General features: G+C 50.5%; 3 protein-coding genes across 3 annotated transcripts in view; 1 reads left to right on the forward strand and 2 right to left on the reverse strand.

Annotated features, from left to right (window-relative positions):
* Positions 1 to 969: 969 nt before the first annotated feature.
* LOC135819859 (cyclin-dependent kinase 1-like) lies at positions 970 to 8994 on the reverse strand. The gene is made up of 6 exons (XM_065333142.1): positions 8681 to 8994; positions 6042 to 6159; positions 5569 to 5739; positions 5042 to 5205; positions 4380 to 4521; positions 970 to 2609 (listed from the first exon to the last, which is right to left on the reverse strand). Exons 1-6 carry the CDS (start codon positions 8899 to 8901, stop codon positions 2490 to 2492), a joined length of 936 nt encoding a protein of 311 aa, XP_065189214.1. The 5' UTR covers positions 8902 to 8994; the 3' UTR covers positions 970 to 2489.
* A 392-nt stretch (positions 8995 to 9386) lies between these two features.
* LOC135819860 (non-specific ribonucleoside hydrolase RihC-like) lies at positions 9387 to 11740 on the forward strand. The gene has a single exon (XM_065333143.1). The coding sequence runs from the start codon at positions 9873 to 9875 to the stop codon at positions 10938 to 10940; it is 1068 nt and encodes a 355-aa protein (XP_065189215.1). The 5' UTR covers positions 9387 to 9872; the 3' UTR covers positions 10941 to 11740.
* Positions 11741 to 13981: 2241 nt separating this feature from the next.
* LOC135819861 (WW domain-containing oxidoreductase-like) overlaps positions 13982 to 20704 on the reverse strand; it is an 11292-nt gene continuing 4569 nt past the window's right edge. The window contains exons 4-7 of the mRNA XM_065333144.1: positions 20698 to 20704; positions 19506 to 19644; positions 17707 to 17833; positions 13982 to 15091 (exon numbers count right to left, since the gene is read on the reverse strand). The exon at positions 20698 to 20704 is cut by the window's right edge and continues 185 nt beyond it. Of these exons, the coding sequence (XP_065189216.1) occupies positions 14941 to 15091; positions 17707 to 17833; positions 19506 to 19644; positions 20698 to 20704 (424 nt within the window). The 3' untranslated portion in view covers positions 13982 to 14940. The remainder of the gene's footprint in view (positions 15092 to 17706; positions 17834 to 19505; positions 19645 to 20697) is intronic.

A 20704-nucleotide genomic window follows, 5' to 3' on the forward strand; every position in this document is an offset into this window, starting at 1 on the left:
CTATGTGACATCTAGTACTACCTAATCTAATCTGTACAAGCCATGATTTGAAAATTTTCAGCGCAATCACTACGTCCTGCTGAAGGACGCCATGATTTTGTGTAAAAAAGAAAAAGAAAGAAGCTATGTGACAGTTTGCACACGATCTTACCGCATACATAATACACCTCCCGGCGTATGAGGGACACTTTGTTTGCATGCTTTTTACTAAGTTTTAAGCAACTTTTTTTAGTTTTTACGAGATGCATAGCTCCCTTTTTAATATGGGCCAGCTTTCATCGAAAGTTGGAGATGTCCTTTGAATTTTCGTCGCGAATGCACTCGCTATTGGACGTCATGCATTCTTTGACATTTTCAGCAACTCTTCATGAAAGCTCTCAGTCTAAGATTCGTTTTCACTGAAAGCAGCCCATTACCTCTTCCCAAAAATTTTGTTTCTGATTGGGAAAAGTCCACTAACGTCCCCCCCCCCCCCCCCCGTCACATTGCTTACAAGGTTAGCGTAAAAAATATAGAAAGGGACATCAACGCTTCATGCAAGCTGCACACTGATCGCCATTGACAAGAGTACATGAAAATGTACTCTTGCCATTGACCATTTGACGCCCATCGCCAGAGGCGATGATAGCGATGCTACAGCAGATAGCAACTTGTGCTTGGATTGGACCATTCAACAGCACAATGATCACACACACACATAGCTATGGCGTGGGTACCGGGTCGGGGGTTCATGGTCCTAAGGCATTTTCGTAGTCATCTCATCAGAAGAGTGACTTCTAGAATGTTACGAAAACATGCATCTTAACATGATACTTGATAGACCGTTTGTATTGACCAATGGGGAAACGTCACGTCTCCGAATCAGAAGGAGGCTCTGTGTGTTCATGTCCATGCAGAGAGAGAGAGAGAGAGACCCACAGCAAGCATTGGCTAATTCTCCTGGCAACTACGGCAGAACACACAAGGAAGTTAGTTTGCAGATTCTCTTTTCTTCATTCCAGCTTCCAATTCAGCAGACGCGACTGGTCGGAACACCAACTGAAATACACACACACCAACGGGAAGCTAGAAAGGTAGAGAGCAAGCGAGATAGCTGCCTATTGCTAATAATGGATTATATAGGATAAGCAGCAGAACATACCAGAAGCAAGCACACACAAACAGACAGACAGACAGACAGCGGGTCAAGGCAGGCCCAAAAGCCGTCACCCAGCTGCCGGTGACGGAGGTACTGTGCCTTGCGGGTATTCCTGCACTGGTCACTGGTACGATGCGGCGGAGGAGGTTATAACGTTGGGTTAATATCACACGCAAGCAGAAGAAATAATAATTATAAAAAAGGAAATTAGGATACAAGAGCAAGCCAGGGCATGATCTGGAGACAGGAAGCGGCTGCTGGTGCCACACCAGCGGCGTTACTGAGCCAGGCCGCAGCGCGACCGATACTATTATTGCATGGCCGTGGGGTAGATACAGGCGATGAGAGGTTAACGGCCAGTTGTCCATCGCTATCCTTGAGAATTGCGCAAGTGACTTGTTAGGTGTGTTAGCAGGGAAAGCAGCAGCAGGCTTTCGGATTATTGGACATTAACAGAACTGCTGACTATTATAGGGGAACAAGAATGTTGCCAGCAACTCAAAACAGAAAAAAACAGGGCATCAGGTTCTAGCAATACCAAAACGCGCACCCAGACTAGAAAAGAAAACACACGCACGCATACAGAGACGAGCACAAGGACATGGCAACTCTATGGCAGAAAAAACGAAGAAGAAGAGGAAGTGATCCTAATATGAAGTATTGCTATTACTTGTAGTAAGCGGTAAATCTATACGGAAAATCCTAGAAAATCAGACACACAACTCTCGCAAACAAATAACTTGCAACCGTACTGCTAAACATGGTATAAGGCAAAAAATGATACAAAGTCAGGAGATACAAAAAATGGCTACAAAAAAAGTGCAGAAATTCCGCGTCACGGAGAGATCAGCAGGATCTGAACATGAGGTTAGAGGCGGACATAAGCGATAGTTAGTTAGCATCTATGGTGTGTCTTTTCTTGCATGTCCTCGGGGAGGCGTAGGCACGTGTGCGTGTGTGCGGGGGCGTGCAGGCGAGAGCAGCGGAAAGTGTCCATTGTCGAATACTGCCACCGCGTGGAGTCACCACACATGCTGTCGGGTGACAACGGCAGTTGCGGCGCAGACATTCTCCAGGACATCGGCGATCGTAGGATCCAGGAATAAGAACATGAGATTGGGAGTGGTGACTGTGGGGCAAGTGTGTGTAAAGGTTGTGGAAGATGAGAGCAGTTTTGAGTTTATCCATTCGTAGTGTTCGTCTCCGCATGTCGTTAGCATGGGAAATCATCAGTAGCGGACACACGGGACTTGATGCCCGGAAATTGTTAGGGATAGAGGCAGGGGATGGCGCACACAGGACACTGACAAGCAGAGTGGCTTGCAGGGTGGCTGGTACACACACAGGACGCTTACGGGCATACAGGTTCGTACCGTGCCGGCAGCTTGGAGCGGTCCAGGTCCTCGAAGTAGGAGTGATTGAGCGCCTGCTTGGCCGATATCCGGCGCGCGGGGTCATATTGGAGCATTCGCTGTGGGCAAGACAAGGCCGCACACACAACACACACGCATGCGCAATAGGTGGAAGTGAGCATGATGGGTGGTGCACTGTGATAATGGGAGTATGGTGTGAGAGTTAGAATAGGGATGTGTAGTTGGATGGTAAATGGAGTGCGTTCCTAGAGGTGGATCGCGTGTAGAGAACGTAGGCTAGCTGTTCGTGATAACAATCCATTTGGGGATCGCAATACAGGCAGTGTTGCCACATCATTCTAGCCAAATATCAGTAGCATGAAAAAATAAAATGCATCATCCGGGGGCTTTCGCCCCCGGACCCCCCCCCCCCCCATATAGCGACCTCATGCGGCACTGATAAGAAAAAAACATTTCACGGTTTTGCGTGACACTCAGGCTGAGTTTGCCGATTTTTCCCCGAGACGGATGATTTCGCTTAGGGCCGATTCCCACTACGGTACCGTGAGTGCCGTGCAGTGAGTACCCATGGTGATTTGCTCACGTGAGGGGCAGTTTTGGCGCGAGTTCATTCCGTGGCTCCTGCCGTACCGCGCCGGGAAATGGCATGCCGTGGTATTCCGCGAGGTCGAATGCAGTGAGTAGTAGGTATTTTACTACTCCCTGAAAGGAAGTTTTTTCTTTCTTTTGTATTTGTGGTACGAAGCTTTTCGATTGGTTGATTCTTGAGCTTTCTCCAGTCATCTCCCCGGCCCCCGCTATTTCCCTCAGGATCAAAGTCAGAAATTGATTAAAAAAAATGGTGATCCGGCCTGCCGACGGAATGCACGGAATGACTGTGCGCAGGTGTAAATCACTCTCAGCTTCAAGCTCGTACCGTGGGGTACACGTGACCTACCCAAATCGTCGGCACGGCACTCACGGTACCGTAGTGGGAATCGGCCCTTAGCGCCTCAGGAGAGAGCTATGGAAACACTCGTGATGCGCAGTAAAAGTCAAAAATCTGGACCATGACTCCTAAACCATGCATAAGGTCAAACTTGAACACTTTCATGGCTGTTGTCGGCAGGAGAAGGTCAATTGTCGGCAGGTCGCGACATGCCTCAAAAATCGGCAGGCTACTGACATGTCGGCAGGTGTGGCAACACAGTACAGGGCATGTAGAAAGAGGGTAAATAATGATGACAAAATGATATTTGAAGGCCAAAGGGAATGGGAGAAACGGTCTCTAAGACTATTCTCCGTCACACACACCTGGTGTGCACAGAGTGCTGACAATGCAGTGGAAGCAGAGCGTTGCACGGTTGCGCATGAAGCTCTGCGTCACAACCGCAGCCTACTGTACAGGCAGAACATTTCGTCGGTCAATAATTTCGTCCAACTCAAAAGAAAGGGAGTTCGTCCGGTTGAAAATTTCGTCCATGGATCATAAGAGCGTATTGATTTTGGACATAAGTCTGGCATTAAATTTAGTCCAAAAGCTCCTTGGACGAAAAAGACGAAATTAAATTCCAGACGAATATTTCTGCTTTATGCCATTGCTGCAGGTCGGCGAGCAGATTAAAGAAACCCTCCACAGAATCTACCATTAGTGTTCTCCAGTACAACGTTTCTTCCTGGTGAGAGTTGCACGAAAACTTAGAAGTGTATATTTAATTGTCCACTAAGTTTCCGCCCTATTGTGGTCGCATTTTACTCGTTGTCCATCACATCACATGTTCTTCCACGTACATGCACAATAAAGCTGCTATGAAATGTCGATTCAGTTGGTCCTGTTGATCGCTACCCTCCATAGGCATAAGACAGCAGACTAAAACAGTAATACCCACCTGGAGCAGGTCAACACCCTCGGTTTTCAACGACGGAACGATCTTGCTGAACGGCTGCGCCTTCCATCGCGGGAAGGTCGGCTTGTAGTCCGGTAGCTTGGTAACGCCCGGCCACGTGTCATCCGTGGCTGTGCCGAGAGTTCTGTAAACGCACACACATGCAGACACACACACACTTGTACTTGTTGCTCACTGCCACAACTGGTCACGTGGGCCTCCCCGGGAGAGGGGAGAGAAACTCAAAAGGAATCTTGGAAAGAGGACTCAATTGGCTATTGAACCGCCCAACAGCCGACACCCCCCTGAAATCCCCAAAACTCTGGGTGGACTTGAAAATGATCCCACTTATGGGCTCACCACACCTCAGTAAGTGGGTGAGGACAAGGTGCAGAAAAAGGATGGACGGCATCAGGGTATCCGTCACGGGATCCAACTGCAGTTACCCCTGCCCCCAGTGAAGGTAATACTTGCTACTAGTGTGGGTGGCTAAACCAGAGTGGAGCTGATACAAGCTTCACTAGCATCATGATTACACACACACATGGTTTGGAAGTGGAACAGTGCGTATGATGGAAAGAAAGTCCCAGTGCCAGGCAAGGAGACACAGAAGTAACCCAATACACAGTTGAAACCCAGAAACAGCACCCTCAAAACCGACTCACCGGAATATTCTGAAGAGCTGATCGATCTCAGAGTCGCCGTGGAAGATCGGCCTCTTTTGCACAAGCTCGGCGAAGATCGTGCCAATGCTCCACACGTCCATTGGGCAAGCATAGCGCTGCGATCCCAGCAGAATCTCCGGCGCACGGTACCACAATGTTACAACCTGCAAGCAACATGCAGGCACACACAAACACACACACACACACGTCAAAGAAAACTCCGCCGCTCGTAGCAGACCAGAATGTCACGGAGTCCCGGGTCGATAACGTAAACTTGAACACTGAGCCCGCTCGCCAGTCATTCCGAACGGCCAAGGCACACAAAGATATAACAAAGACGAGGACAATCACAGACAAAGCATAGCCCCCCCCCCCCCCCCCAACACACACATAGATGTACACTCTGTGTTGCCACATCATTTTAGACAAATATCAATAGGATAAAAAGACACAATGCATCATCCGGGGGCAAAGCCAGGGTTTTTCTACATACACACACACACACCGTGGCAGATGTGAGTGCCTACCTCATGGGTGTAGATGCGGACGGGAATGCCAAAGGCACGGGCAAGGCCAAAGTCAGCCAGCTTGATAACGCCGTTGTTGCCAACGAGTAGGTTCTGCGGCTTGAGGTCGCGATGCAGCACGCGATGCGAGTGGCAGTACACAATTCCCAGGCATATTTGATACAAATAACTCTGCGCGAACATTAATATACATGCACATACGTACACGTACACATGGGCACACACACACACACACACACGCACATGCGCATACGGAACAGACCCCGGGCGTCAAAAGAGTCCATAGCAGAGCGTGATGACCATGCAACTTCCCCATGCCACGGTAGAACAGGCAACATTCAAAGCAACGCGTACCGCACTATTCTCTACAGCTTACATAGCATATTTGGATCAACTGCAACAGCAGCAGCAGTATCTCACTCATCTGCAGTCAGAGCACGCTCACATTCTGCTCAAAGCACACGCTGGCTTACCTTGACGAGCTGAGTCGGCAAGTCTCCATCGTGCTTGTCGAGAAAGTTTTTCAGGTCGGTGTTTAGAAACTCAAAGATCAGGTACAGCTTCGTGTCCTGGTGGATCACTTCCTTTAGGCTGCACGTAACCAAGGTGAACCGACGTCAGCACATGCACACACACACACGCGCACAAGCGCAAGCAAACACACACACACACGATAGCATGCACACACCCGTTGATACGACGCCATGACCACTTGGGAGCTACAACACATCTATGAAGTAAACAAAGCCCAACACCAGCAGGCGTCCCTACAGATGGGTTGTGCGAATGCACAGTCAGACCTTGCTTCTCCGGTCCTCTTTTATCCGGATCCCTCGCCATCCGGAAGAAAATAGCTGATTACAGATTTACAGCATACGTGATGCATGCAACATAACTGGTGTTTGGTTAGGGCCGGGTTCCACTGCGGCTCCGCGGCACTTGGCTGCATGCAGCGGAGCAGCGCGGTTCCACTGGCACTCGCCATTCGCGGTACCGCGGTCGTGCTCCATGTTTTTTATGACGTTTTACCTGCCTGCCTGCGCGCGAAATCGAAAAAAGATGCTCATGCTCTGGCCTGCGCAACGAATAAGAATTTTGAATTTTAAAATTCTCGCGTACAAAATAATGCAAAGTACGGGAAACAGGTCGAGCCGCGACCGCGGCTCGCAGTTTTTGATCAAGAATCGTAGCGAAAGCTTGCGGTGAGCCGCAGCCTCGCTGCTCCAGCTCGAGCCGCGGTCACTATGGTAATGATGACGTTTCAAGCCACGGATGACGAGCAGCGGAGCCGCAGTGGGACCCGGCCCTAATCCGGCTCCCTCGCCTATCCGGATATTTTTTGTGGAAAACAGATGTGTGAGGTTAAGCGAGGTCTGACTGTACAAGCATTACAAAACAAAAAAGAAGAGCATCACTGGCATGTCTGTAAGTAAGAAGCAAGACTGGCCAGCAGCAGCACTTCTTACATACCCTACAGACTTGTCTTCACCCAGGCGCTAGTGCACATGCCTGCGTTCTTGACCAACCAAGGACGCTTTCCTTTTTGCAGGACGGAGAGCGCTCGAGTATTCGCTCGTTGACTCTGAAAGAAGCATTTGTTCGCTGCCGAGCGGGTTGCCAGCGGCTAGGAAGCAGTCGGAGTACCAACATACTGCGAGTGGCTACCGCGTCAAACGCAGATAAGCGACGATGAGATACAAAAACAACCGCTTCTACAGGTACGCAAAACTGCTAAGCCAAACAAAAAATCGCTGCAGATACTCGCTACTTGCAATCGCAGTTCAGAAGATCGGTCATGGGGCGCAAGAATGGATAGTCAAATGGTCGATTTCGAGGTTCCTTTTCCTCCAACATTGCTTTTCGACCTTCGCTTCGAGCGATTTCCTGAGCATCGCGAACATCCCGGTATTACGGCGGTAACCCGTGGCCCACCGCCGCCCCAGCACCGTTCATGAGTGCCACTGATCGTGTGCGGACAAAAACAAAGTCCGACAGAAAACCTGGGGAAGGTGCGCCAATCGGCCGGCATCATGGCGGCATGGCACTCAATACTTTTTATATGGCCTCCAAACAAAACGTAAAGTACAAAAGCGATCTATTCGCGCATTCCCCGAATCTTGCATGCGCTGGAAGAAACGATGAAGGTATGAAGAAAACGTGCAGCATTCCAGAATGCCGAGCCTGCGTCATTCCACTCTCAACGAGTCGATCTGGAACACGAAAAGCGGATACCGGTATAAAATTCCACCCAGGTGTATGATGTTGCAAAGCGCGCCATTTCGAGCGCAGGTGAGGGAATATGTCGAGTGTCCTCATTCGCAAGGAGAGAAAGGGGAAGAAGAGAGCTTGCCGCATGGAGACTCGCTCGTCAACCCAGGTGAAGTTCGCTCAGAGCTGAACATAGGCGCAAAGGCACCAACATGCACAAGGCCGTACGTAACGAAGAACGGTGCCAGTCCGGGCAACCCGATTACTTCCACGGACACACAAAGAAACACAACTACACGGTTCCTACGAACGACCCGAGAGGGCTACCGTCATTCAATGCAAGCAAGGGTACAGCATAGCAAGACCACCTTGGATGCAGACGACTACCCACTGCCACAACCTCCGCACTTTCAAAAGCCAACTGCCCCGCCATGTGCAAACAGCCCCAATGCGTACTACAATCACATTGTGCAAAGTTTGCGCCACGACAAAGCACGTGGGGAGCAAGAAACTCTGAACTCCTCACAAAATATGTCGGTCCGTAGAGGAAAGACTTTCAGGAACATTAGGACGAGGAACTCAATACGAAACGACTCTACACATACTTCGGCACATAAAGAATATCAACGTCCACGAACACACAGCTGATTTGAACATAGAAAACATGGCAACAGTTCTTTCTTGGGAGGCAAGAAAACCCCAGGTTGTGCGCAGTGTATCTGTGTACACCGTGCGAGTCAAGAAAACTGTTTCCGTAAGACAGAAAAGGACGCACTGGCGGGAAGGATGCATGCACAAACAAAGGCACAAAGCCTGCTCGCACACCATAAAGACCAAATTTCTTCGTCCGCAGAGCGCAATGCGAATACCGGGAAGGGTACAAACAACAACGCAACAAACTTACTCTACAATATTCGGGTGGCGAAGTTCCTTGAGGATAGAAATTTCTCGGATTGCAGTGCTTGGAACGCCCTCGCTTGCTGAAGTCAGGCGAATCTTCTTCATGGCAACAATTTCGCCGGTCACGGCGTGTTGCCCCTTGTAAACAACTCCATAGGCTCCTTCGCCAATTTTTCCAATCTTGATGTAATCGCTGAGTGAGTTTTTTCCCACTGTCGACGCCATCCTGCTGAAAGCCAAGCTGAAGCAACTGCACTTGAACCAGAAACAATCTCTTGTCTTCTTTCTCCTTCACCTTTCCCTCAAGAACATACTACTGGCCAGCTTTCCGAAGCACCTGAACGATTTCACCAAGAGCGATCTCCATGAGGAATTTTGAATTTCGTGCATGACAGGAGTCCGCCAATCAACAATCGAGTGAGTACGGTTCACGTGATACCGAAATTCGTACATTCCATCCAACACGTTCAAAAGGGGTATTAGTTTGCACAATCCTGTACGAATAACGCCATTTAACTCGGGCTGAATTTTGTAAAACCCAACAACTCCGCACGAAATTCGAGATTGCTGTGCAGCCGCCTTGGCTGCATCAGATTCAAGTACCAAACACCCGGTAATAATAGTTTCCTTCCCGGCCAGCACCACTGCATGCACCGCACCGCGCGCGCGCCAGCTTGGTTCGACCAGCTTTTGTAGTTTTGACAGCACGAAAGTCGAAAGGCGCTAGGCGTAGATCTACAAGAGACGGGCTGAAAATACAGTAATTGAAATGCTGCCAGAGTGTTTTGTAGTAGAAGAGGATAGAGCTCTAGTAGAGGCCTTGCGCGGGACCGTTCGAGACAAGCTACGTACTTGTATAACAAAATTGGAACGAAAAGAAATCGAGTTAAAACGCGACAACCAATGTTACATAGCCTGACATTCAGCTGAAGGCTCAGACTTTTCGCTTTCTCCTTCAAGTTTCAGCACTGAGTGACTCGCGCTCCAATCTGCTGTGCTGGACATGTGGTGATCACAGCTGAATTACAGCAGGAACGGACTAGCACTGATCACGTACCAAAAAGCAGCTTTTTTTGGCCAACAATACTGCTGGTGGACGCGCTGGTACGTGGTGACATAGTCAAGCGAGACGGCTGGCGGCGTTTGATAATCTTTATTTCAGGATTACTAGTACCGAAAGGTTATCCGACAAGATCATGCACAAGTACAGTCCAGTGTTTCCTGCTGCAACGCAGATTATTATTATAGCGCTGTGCGCCAGCCATTTTCTCGTAGGATGTATGACGGCTTCAGCAGCAGCTGGGCAGCGGGCGGCGGACAGCAGAAAGCCAGTGATTATCGACACGGACGTGGGCTCGGATTTCGACGACAGCGTAGCTATCATGCTGGCCCTGCAGAACGACGAGCTGGACGTCAAGCTGATCGTCACCGCCACCAACGACACGACGGCGCGCGCACGCATCGTGGCCAAGTACCTGCTGGCCACGAACCGCACGGACGTGCCCATCGGCATTGGCCTAGCGGTGAACAACTGCCGACAAACGCTGTTCAGCTGGGCGGACGACATCTCCCTGGACAGCTATCAGAAAGATCACGGCGGAGTCGTCCACGAGGACGGCGTCCAGTCAATGTACGACGTCATCAAGGCGTCGGCGGTGCCGGTGACTATCGTTGCCATAGCGCCGGCCACCAACTTCCCCGCGCTGCTGAAGCGCTACCCGGACGCGGTGCACCGCGCCAGCGTCGTGGCGATGAGCGGCAGCCTGTACCGCGGCTACGGCAACTCGTCGCAGCCGGCCGCCGAGTACAACGTGTGGCAGTGCGCGGTGTGCTCGCGGCAGATGTACACGGCCGGCTGGGCGTTGACGACCACACCACTGGACACCTGCGGCGTGGCGCGCATGTACGCCGACTCCTTTGACCTGGTGCTGGGTGGCCTGGGCCCGTACTCCACTATTCTCCTGGCGTCGTGGATACGCTGGTGCTCCGAGTCGGGCTCCTCGGCGTGCAGCCTAGCGCCGCTGATCACGGACGTGTTCTACGATGCCGTCGCGGTCACCCTGGCGACCAGCCAAGGCGCCAAGTTCATGGACATCGAGGCCAGGAAGGTGGTCGTCACGGACGACGGGCACACGGTGATATCCGAAAGCGGCACGGAGATCCAGGCGGCGCTCAACTGGCACGAAGGCGGTACGGGTCTGAGCGCCTTCCAGATGTGGCTGGGCGGGCAACTGGCTAAGAACTCGGCCTCGTCATTGCCATGACACTAGTCAGGTGTCTGAGAGACGCCTCATTGTGTCACACACCATGTACCGTGTATACGCCCGTCGCAAGAGAAGCATGCAAATCTGCAAGTGCATTGGATGTGCACCCGCAGATTTTCTCTTATAGCAACCGTCGGATAGCGGATCTGGTTGTGAATGAAACAGATCAAGACACACACACACACACACACACACACACACACACACACACACACACACCATGAATACACACACACACCTGTCCTGTCCTGTAGAGCCACTGCCACAGGGGTCGGTGGGCCCCTGAGGGGCGCACACACACACATGCGCACACACACACACTGCTGCATGCTGCACACAAGGATTTTGCGGTTCCGTACAAAGCAACCCTGGTCTTACCACGGCATGCTTGAACAGTGACGTAGATACTGCAGGATGTGTAGACTGTAGCAGACTGCGGTACAGACCAGTTACATGGAGAAAAACAGCTTTTCTCTCTGCCCTTGCATGGCTGATGAAGGACAACAACGAAGCACGTACATGTACTGAGTACGAGTATGAAGAGAATGCAGGTGTGGTATGCTGAGCTGTGTATGCAGGTGATATGTGCCAACGCCAGCCAGCACCGTAGAAACCCGACTCCCTGCGTCGAGGCCTCATCTGTCTAATTAAAAATATTTAATGTTAGCCTAGCTATCTCAACTGACTCAATCACAAATCCAAAGTATAACTGTAAGTGCTGCAATGTTTATTACCCTTACCAAATAATTGTGACGCCCTCACCGAACTCTTGCTACTCCCCCCAGATTCTTGCTACCCCCCCCCCCCCCCCCAGGATTCGTGCTACCCCCCCCCCCCCCCCGATTCTTGCTTCTGGACAGCTACCCAAATCAAATTATTTTTGTATTTTCCCTAATTTGTATCTGTTCCATAAAAAATATGGGACTAAACTATGGTCAACCTACATTGTAGTAATTTGTACATGATTGCAATGCTCAATGAAATCTGATCGGGTCACTCAAGCAAGCGCCGGACGTTGTGCAGCCCTAGACCTGCGAACACTGGGCTACGAAACCGGTGCAGGGTGCAAACTTCACTCACGCGTGTCCGTTGTTTGTATGCATGACATGTATTACGGACAACTCAAGTTGCGTACAACGACACTCGGTGGGGCATCAGAAAAGGGTCCTTATTCGCAAAGTGTCCTTATTCGCAAAGTGTCCTTATTCGCAAAGTGTCCTTATTCGCAAAGTGTCCTTATACCCGAAGCGTCATTATAATGTATACAGCTAGATTTGACTGGGCTCTAGCTCTGGGCATGGGACATTCAGTCGTTATTCGCGAATTGCCGTTGCCGTTATATCCGCAGTCGTTGTTAGCGAAGTTGACTGTATACATGGTACGGGCGGTATGGTTACTAGTACTTTTGTGCGCCTGCACATCTTGTCCAGGCGTCAGACCTCCGGGGTCCAGCCTCCCTGCCGTTCAGGCCTCAGGGGTCCAGCCTCCCTGCCGTTCAGGCCTCAGGGGTCCAGCCTCCCCGCCGTCAGGCCTCAGGGGTCCAGCCTCCCCGCCGTCAGACCTGAGGGGCCCAGCCTCCCCGCCGTCAAACCTGAGGGGCCCAGCCTCCCCGCCGTCAAACCTGAGGGGCCCCAGCCTCCCCGCTGTCAGACTTGAGGCACCCAGCCTCCCCGCCGTCAGACCTGAGGGGCCCAGCCTCCCCGCCGTCAGGCCTGAGGCACCCAGCCTCCCCGCCGTCAGACCTGAGGGGCCCAGCCTCCCCGCCGTCAGGCCTGAGGCGCCCTGCCTCCCCGCCGTCTGTCACGAACATCAGTCGTGATCATTTATGTGCCCCCTTTTTGGCACCAAGCGATTCCCAGGCTTTTGTATGTACCCAGCCATATCTGGCTGCATGTAGCTAGCAGTGTGCTCTACTTGCTCTCTGCTGTATGCACGTACCCGTTTCTGGCTGCCGTGCATTTCGCAGTGTGCTCCCCTTTCGAATTTCAGGCTGCGCATGTATCCATTTCTGGCTGCCGTGCATATCGCGGTGTGCTCCAGGCTTTCTGCGCATGTATCCGTTTCTGGCTAGGCTGCCGTGCATGCCTGTCGCGGTGTGCTCCCCTTTCTGCGCACGTATCCGTTTCTGGCTGCTACAGCTCGCGTTACGCTTCCCAGCTTGCTCTCCTATGTCACGTATATGTTCCAGCCCGTCCGTCGATTCTGCCCATCCTTTAGAAGATGGGCACCTGTACCTGCCCATCTTAGGATGGGCAGAATCGACGGACGGGCCGGAACATACACACGTCCATTTCTGGCTGTACCCGCATGCCTACTATGATTTCTGCCTTCGCGCTGACCCCTGAGGAATCGCTTGAGCCTAGTATGGATCCAGTGATCCGAATGTAGCGCCGTTCCCAGCAAGAACTTGCCGACTTTATATTTTGTTGCTCTACAAGCAGCTTTTGGCTAGTCTTCTTCATGTCTCTTCTTAGAGTAGAGACCAGTTTTTTTCTGCTCTAATCAGTAGCTCAGAGTTACATCAATAGCAATAATAAAACCTTATAAAAGACGCCGTTCAGGCCTCAGGGGTCCAGCCTCCCCACCGTCAGGCCTCAGGGGTCCAGCCTCCCCACCGTCAGGCCTCAGGGGTGAGCCTCCCCACCGTCAGGCCTCAGGGGTCCAGCCTCCCGGGCCACCGTCAGGCCTCAGGGGTCCAGCCTCCCGGGCCACCGTCAGGCCTCAGGGGTCCAGCCTCCCCACCGTCAGGCCTCAGGGGTCCAGCCTCCCCGCCGTCAGACCTGAGGGGCCCAGCCTCCCCGCCGTCAGGCCTCAGGGGTCCAGCCTCCCCGCCGTCAGACCTGAGGGGCCAGCCTCCCCGCCGTCAAACCTGAGGCACCCAGCCTCCCCGCCGTCAGGCCTGATGCGCCCTGCCTCCCCGCCGTCAGGCCTGAGGGGCCCAACCTCCCCACCGTTCAGGCTCGCCACACACACACAACAACCCACTTGACTACACAATCCCTTGGCAAGACGGAGACGGACAAACAAGAAGATCGGACACGACGAGGCAAAACTGGTAGCTGAAGCAAAGGACAAACATTGTGGCAGCATATGAGCATGCGCGCGCAACTTCAACATAATCATTGTGACGCCCGTAACAATGACATAACCGCCCGTAACAATGACATAACCGCCCATAACAATGACATAACCGCCCGTGATCAGCCCGAACACTGCAACGTGCAGGCCAAACAAAGCAACAAAGTCAACAGGGAAACCCAAAAACAATACAAAATAAAAACCAAGGAAACACAACAGAAAGAAGCCATGAAACGTAGTCTTTCACCATAACTAACCCGTTGCGCAACAATTACTATCACATGATCCGAATTAATCTGGGCCAAAGTACTGAGTGCGCTACACTTCGGAAAGTAAAGTCCGGCGACCTCATGCGCACGCACTGTTGATGCACTGTTGTCAGTGTTGATGCGCTGTTGATGGCGAAGGGAGTGAGTTATAATAAATAATACTCTACTTCAAAAGTATACAGGGGGGACAGAGCCGGAGGTCTGGAGAATACACAAAAGGAGAATGACAGGGAGGGATGCAAGAAAAAGAAAAGTGCGTAAAGTTGAGAAATTCACCAAGACTAGATAGTGCTGTCGCCAGATAAGAAGTGAAGAAAAACGCAAGCCGGCTTCGCAAGCTCGCCAATAGACGCAATGATTTCCTCTCTTTTCATTGCATGGCCATGGGAAAAATGCAGGTCAATTAGTGGCGTAAGATACGTTTTAGTTAGGCGTCTCTAGTGAGATTCTTGAAAAGGCCACGCCGTCAAGTGGTGACCTCCAGAGGCAACAGCGCGAACTGCAACAAGTACACACACTGCATACACGTAGAATCTACGCTTTGCTTCCGGTGCGGAACGAGTACACGGCATACACAGAGAGTGAGTTATCCTGTGTGTCTAGTTCAAAGTTGGAACCAGTCACGAATCATCGTGGTCTACAACGCATGCACATCATTCAGCAGTTGGCGCGGCAAGCCACTCCGGCGGGGGTGTCGGCAGGGCAGAGAGATGGATGTCCAGCGCCTCAGCTCCTTCCTCGGTGATGTAATCCTTTAGCAGGTAAAGGCTGTAGTCAAGCAGCATGTCCTGGTTGTTAACATCCCTGCGTAACCAAGGCAACACATTCAAAATGTACAAGATAAGATAGTGGATATCGTAAGGGGCTTTCCGGCATTATGGGATTATTTCCACGGAACGAAAAAGTTAAGTTACGAGTCGTTGACCCTCCCCCCCCCCCCCCCTCCATCCCCAGAACGAAACATGTATTGACTTGACAGAATGGATTTTTCACTTATCGATTTTTCAGAACGAAACTCTCCTCGACCCACCCACCCATAAACGAAACCTTTTTTTCTTTTCGTGTAAAAGATTGACAATTATGGACAATATCCAGTGCACTGTGAATCCATGTGGCAGAGAAGTGAACTGCCCAAAAGGAGGAAAATTGAATTTTGAAGAAATGTAGAAGAGCTCCCATTCCAATAACCGGCGAGGAGACAACAGTCGTAAAATAAATAAAACTAACTGTGCACTCATAAAAAATAAAAATAAATTCACGGTTCGCGTGAGACTCGGCCAAAGGCCCAGTTTTCCGCATCCGCAGGAACGCCACCACCCTCTGCACTCATAACCATTTAGAAAACTTGGCAGCTGCCACATTCATAAATTGTTCATTTTAATAATTGCTTTATACATGGTTATGAGTGCACAATCAGCTCCCATTCCCATACACTTAAAAACTCTGTACAGGCCCGTCTATGATTAACGATCTTTTACCCACAACGAAAGACCATGGGTGGGCGGGTCATTCGTCATTTCGAAAATGATTAGGAGCTGAAAGAAACATCAGTATGTCAGTCGATAATATCTTCTGTGCATGTGCAGCTAGATTGCGCAACAAAAAATGCCGACTTCGCATCGTGTGTCGCGCAGGCCAGGCCAGGGTGCACAGTCATGTACATGTACTGGTACATGGTCCCCACAGTGCAGCACAGTTTTTTTTTCTTTCTTCCAGACTCCTGAATTGTATGCGCGCGGGTGACGAGAAACATAGAGATAAAACGTGTGGCCTCATACACTCCTAGCAAAGCAAAAGCGATTACCTCATTCACATAGTCTCTATAGATACCGGTACCAAGAGATCAGCTGATTGGGAGAGTTGGCACCTCTGCATACCATGGTATGCAGAGGTGCCAAATCTCCCAATCAGCTGATCTCCTGATTTTTTGTTTAATTGTTTTGAAACATCTCCCGATCTCCCGCCCACTATCAAAACCACCCGACTTGCAGCCGTTTTTTTCCTCCACTTTGTCAGCATGTATACACACAGTACATGGAAAAAAGAGAAGAAAAAAGTTCTGCATTCGAGTCGTAATCTCTCTGGAATTGTCTTTTCAGCTCTTTTCCGCCTTTCTCCGCTTCTTTGATTCCACTCCGCTGAACTTTGGTGATGCCGCCGTCGTTCAAGTAAACTGAGGGCTAGAGAGGCCAAGCAGCGCCTCATGTCCTCGGAGAAGTGGCATTTCAGTTCCGCTGGTCATGGCTGTCACGGACCTACTTTGCCACAGCATAACCATCGATTCCGCTCAGCTTGTGGTGAATAGTCGTTTTCTTTGCACCGTATCTCTTTCATGGCATGCCAGGGAAGGCCGAAAAAGTGATCGCGGCTCATTTCACGGCAGTTCGTGCGTAAACCAGTCCCTCAAAAATAGTGTTGAAACGATCTCACCGGATACTCGTTAGCTCGCTCGCCAGAAACTCGGCTCGTTTGTGCGGCCAGCTCGTTTCCACTAACGAACACCGTACTCCGTACACATGGCAGTACATGTCGACTGGGGACTCGTGGGGAGTCGTAAAATATTTTACGACTCCCTGATCGATGGAGAGTCCAGTCCCGCGCAAAGTGAAAATCACTCGCAGTTACGGTGACTGTATGCCTGCACGACACTCGAGTTGTTTCAGTTGTCGTTGCAGCTTTGGTGGACTCTACTGATGTCTTGTTCCGCATCTGCTGACCTGTCGCAGGATATGCTTCGGTCACCTCTCCATTCGAGTGAAAGTTACGCTCAGTCGTTTGGAAGTGTTCTCCCGCGATGCAGCGAAGACCAGGGCTACTTGCAATCTTTGCAAAACGGTCTATTCTTACAAAGGCTACTCAACGACGGCGCTGAAAAGACATCTCGACACCAAACAGCAGTCCGAAGTGAAGCAGCAGCAATCCCAAATGCCGGCGGTGATGATTTGAACCAGCTGAAAAAAATCTAACTTAGAAAAAAATATTCAAAAAAACACATTTGCCACATCAATGAAACTCGTTAGCTCGCTCGATAGCTTGCTCGTTAGTGGAACCCATCGCTCGTTTGTTATAGATACGCTCGTTTCAACACTACTCAAAAATCCATCGTGACGTTTTTTGTTTACGGAGGAAGCAGATGGAAAGAACACACCATGTCTCACCCCCAAGACTAAGAACACACCAAACCCTCAAGACTAAGTGAATACTGTAGTAGTCATACTGGCCGAAGTTTAGAAAAAAACAAAAACAAACAAAAAACACTCGTTTGAAGGGATGCCGACCTCCCGCCCGACCTCCCCCCCCCCCCCCCCTGCCCTGGCCTACCCCCTTTGGAGGGAGATCTCCTGACCAAAGAAAACATGAACTTGGTAGCTCTGGATCTGACGTTGCAATCCCGAGTGGAACACTGCACAACTCCTCACCTTGCTGTAGAGGACGCAGTAGCTGGGTGACAGTCAGTGATATAGAGATTCTCCTGACCGGCCAGCTCAGGGTTGACACACGCGTAGATACTGGACGCTGCTCCCTGCTCCGGCGAGCGACTTATACCTAGATGTGGGGGCGGAGAGAGAGAGAGAGAGAGAGAGAGAGAGAGAGAGAGAGAGAGAGAGAGAGAGAGAGAGAGAGAGAGAGAGAGAGAGAGAGAGAGAGAGAGAGAGAGAGAGAGAGAGAGAGAGAGAGAGAGAGGGGCAGAGAGAGAGAGAGAGAGAGAGAGAGAGAGAGAGAGAGAGAGAGAGAGAGAGAGAGAGAGAGAGAGAGAGAGAGAGAGAGAGAGAGAGAGAGAGAGAGAGAGAGAGAGAGAGAGAGAGAGAGAGAGAGAGAGAGAGAGAGAGAGAGAGAGAGAGAGAGAGAGAGAGAGAGAGAGAGAGAGAGAGAGAGAGAGAGAGAGAGAGAGAGAGAGAGAGTTCTAACGAAAGGTGATAACGAAACGCACAGTGCTGCTGGAACATACTACAGATGGAAAACTTACATTCCGCAGATGAAGTAGAAGAAGAACATCCCGCACGCTCATCCTGTCGCTGAATGGCGCAAATAGCAATAACTCAGAAGTATTGACAAACTCGGCCATTTGAAAATAATCTGAACCGTCCACCTCTCCACACTGCGCTCTTGGCCCACATTCACAACAAAACACCATAGCGAGGAAGTTCGTTCTTGGGTAGATGTTCCATATCCTCTAGACAGCTGTTTCGCTCATTAACTTAAGAGCTCCTCAGTGGAGGTAGATAACGAATGAATAGCAGATAAAGGAATGGACTCGGATGGAGAGCCAAGGATTAATTTATAAAGGAAACAAAAAGACCGTATTGGCCAATGGCCGTGCCACAGGGGCGTGCTCGGCCCCCCCAACTAGGGGGGTGCACGGGAGCCGAGGGGAGCCCCCCCCGGCAATTTTCTGCAATTTGTTTGCAACCTTTCTTGAATTTTAGAGCATATTTGCATACATTACAATTGCAATTACCCAGTTTGAAAATTTTTTGGGGGGTGCACGTGCCCCCCGTGCCCATCGCCGAGCACGCGCCTGGTGCCAGTATCGTCATTGACATGCATGGACATCCGCCAACGTCCTTCACAGCTAACACTTTTAGCTCGTGCTAATCTTGGTTGCGCTCACCTTCCCCTCCTTATGTTATTTCTTTAACTTAGAACCTAACAAGTTGGAAGGCTGTAGGAGTGCGCATCCAAGATGTGCTATAGAGCTGTTAGCCAGTTAGTTGTAGAACGTCAGTACCGTCGGTCAGTGTCGTGCAATGTTATCGCATGAGCTGATTGTGTAGTAACTGGTGGTGTTAGTGGACATTTTAGCGTAACTTGTAGTTCCTTGCTCCTTTTTCTTTTCTACTTTCCGAAGTATAAATTTATCCTTGGCTCTCCATCCGAGTCCATTCCTTTATCTGCTATTCATTCGTTATCTACCTCCACTGAGGATCTCTTAATGAGCAAACAGCTGTCTGGAGGATATAGAACATCTACTAGTACCTAAGAACGAACTTCCTCGCTATGGACTGGTGTTGTGAATGTGGGCCAAGAGCGCATGCAGTGTGGTGAGGTGGACGGTTCAGAAGAGTGGAAAGCGACAGAAAATGAGAAAGTGGAGAAAGGAGGCATGTAAGCATGTATACAGGAGAGGCTGGAAGCTGTGTCGCAACTCTGAGTTTCACGTATTACTACGATCATCAGGCAACTGAGCAACTAAGCATGTATAAAAGTAAAGCCGTACCCAAATAGTAGCCCAGCTGTATCCCGAGGCCTATCCAGCCGCCGGCATTGAAGTTGGTGTGGACGGCACCAGGGTGGAGGCTAGTTGCGCTGATGTTGGTCCCACGCAATCGCTGGTGAAGCCACCCCGTCATCAGAATCTAACACACAATACAACAATCATACACGCACGTACACACACGCATGCACACATACATACGCATGCACACATACACACACACGCATGCGTGTTCAGGGGCGTAGCGGTCGGTCCGGCATTTAACACCTTTTTTACACAATGCCAAACGTGCCCAGAATGCAGGATTTTGCACCCTAATTTCAAAACTTTCCCGGAAGAGATCCCCCCCCCCCCTCCCTCCCCCAACCTTCTCCGGCCGGACTACCTCCAACAGCGGTGCTACGTGCCTGATGTTTCAGTTTATTAAACTACAGCGTCGTCACACACTCTTGTACTTGTACTTGTTGCTCATTGCCAAAACTGGTCATGTGGATCTCCCCAGGAAAGGGGAGAGAGACTCAAAAGGAATCTTGGAAAGATGACTCAATTGGCTATTGAACCGCCCAGCGGCCGACACTCCCTGAAATACCGAAAACTATGGGTGGACTTGAAAATGATCCCACTTATGGGCTCCCCACACCTCAGTAAGTGGGCGAGGACAAGGTGCAGAAAAATGATTGGCGGCATCAGGGTATCCGTCCTGGGATCCAACTGCAGTTACCCCTGCCCCCAATGAAGGTAATACTTGCTACTAGTGTGGGTGACTAAATCAGAGTGGATCTGATATAAGCTTCACTAGCACCATTGATTACACAAGAGTCAATCTAGGCAGAAGCAGTCCATGGTTAACAGGTATGTATACTTCAAATAGAAAGTATATGAACCCTGGAACCAACAAAGCCGGCAGGTACGACATTATACCTTCAAGCAGCTGAGCCCGTTGGCAACAGACCCAACACTATCTGGCATAAGTGTACCCACCAACCGAACTAGCTGGCACACACACACACGCACACACACACACACGCGCGTGCACACGCACGCACACACACACAGACCTTGACCTTGCCCGATGCGTAGCAATGATAGCAGACTACGATGCGAGTTAGGATGGTAGCATTACTAGCTGCATAGTAAAAATGACATTTAAAAAATGACATTGTGTGGACAATCAACATCTTGACAATAGAGTTACCTGGTAC

This window comes from Sycon ciliatum, chromosome 6 (assembly GCF_964019385.1).
Source record: "Sycon ciliatum chromosome 6, ocSycCili1.1, whole genome shotgun sequence".
In the NCBI taxonomy this organism is placed as follows: Eukaryota; Metazoa; Porifera; class Calcarea; order Leucosolenida; family Sycettidae; genus Sycon; species Sycon ciliatum.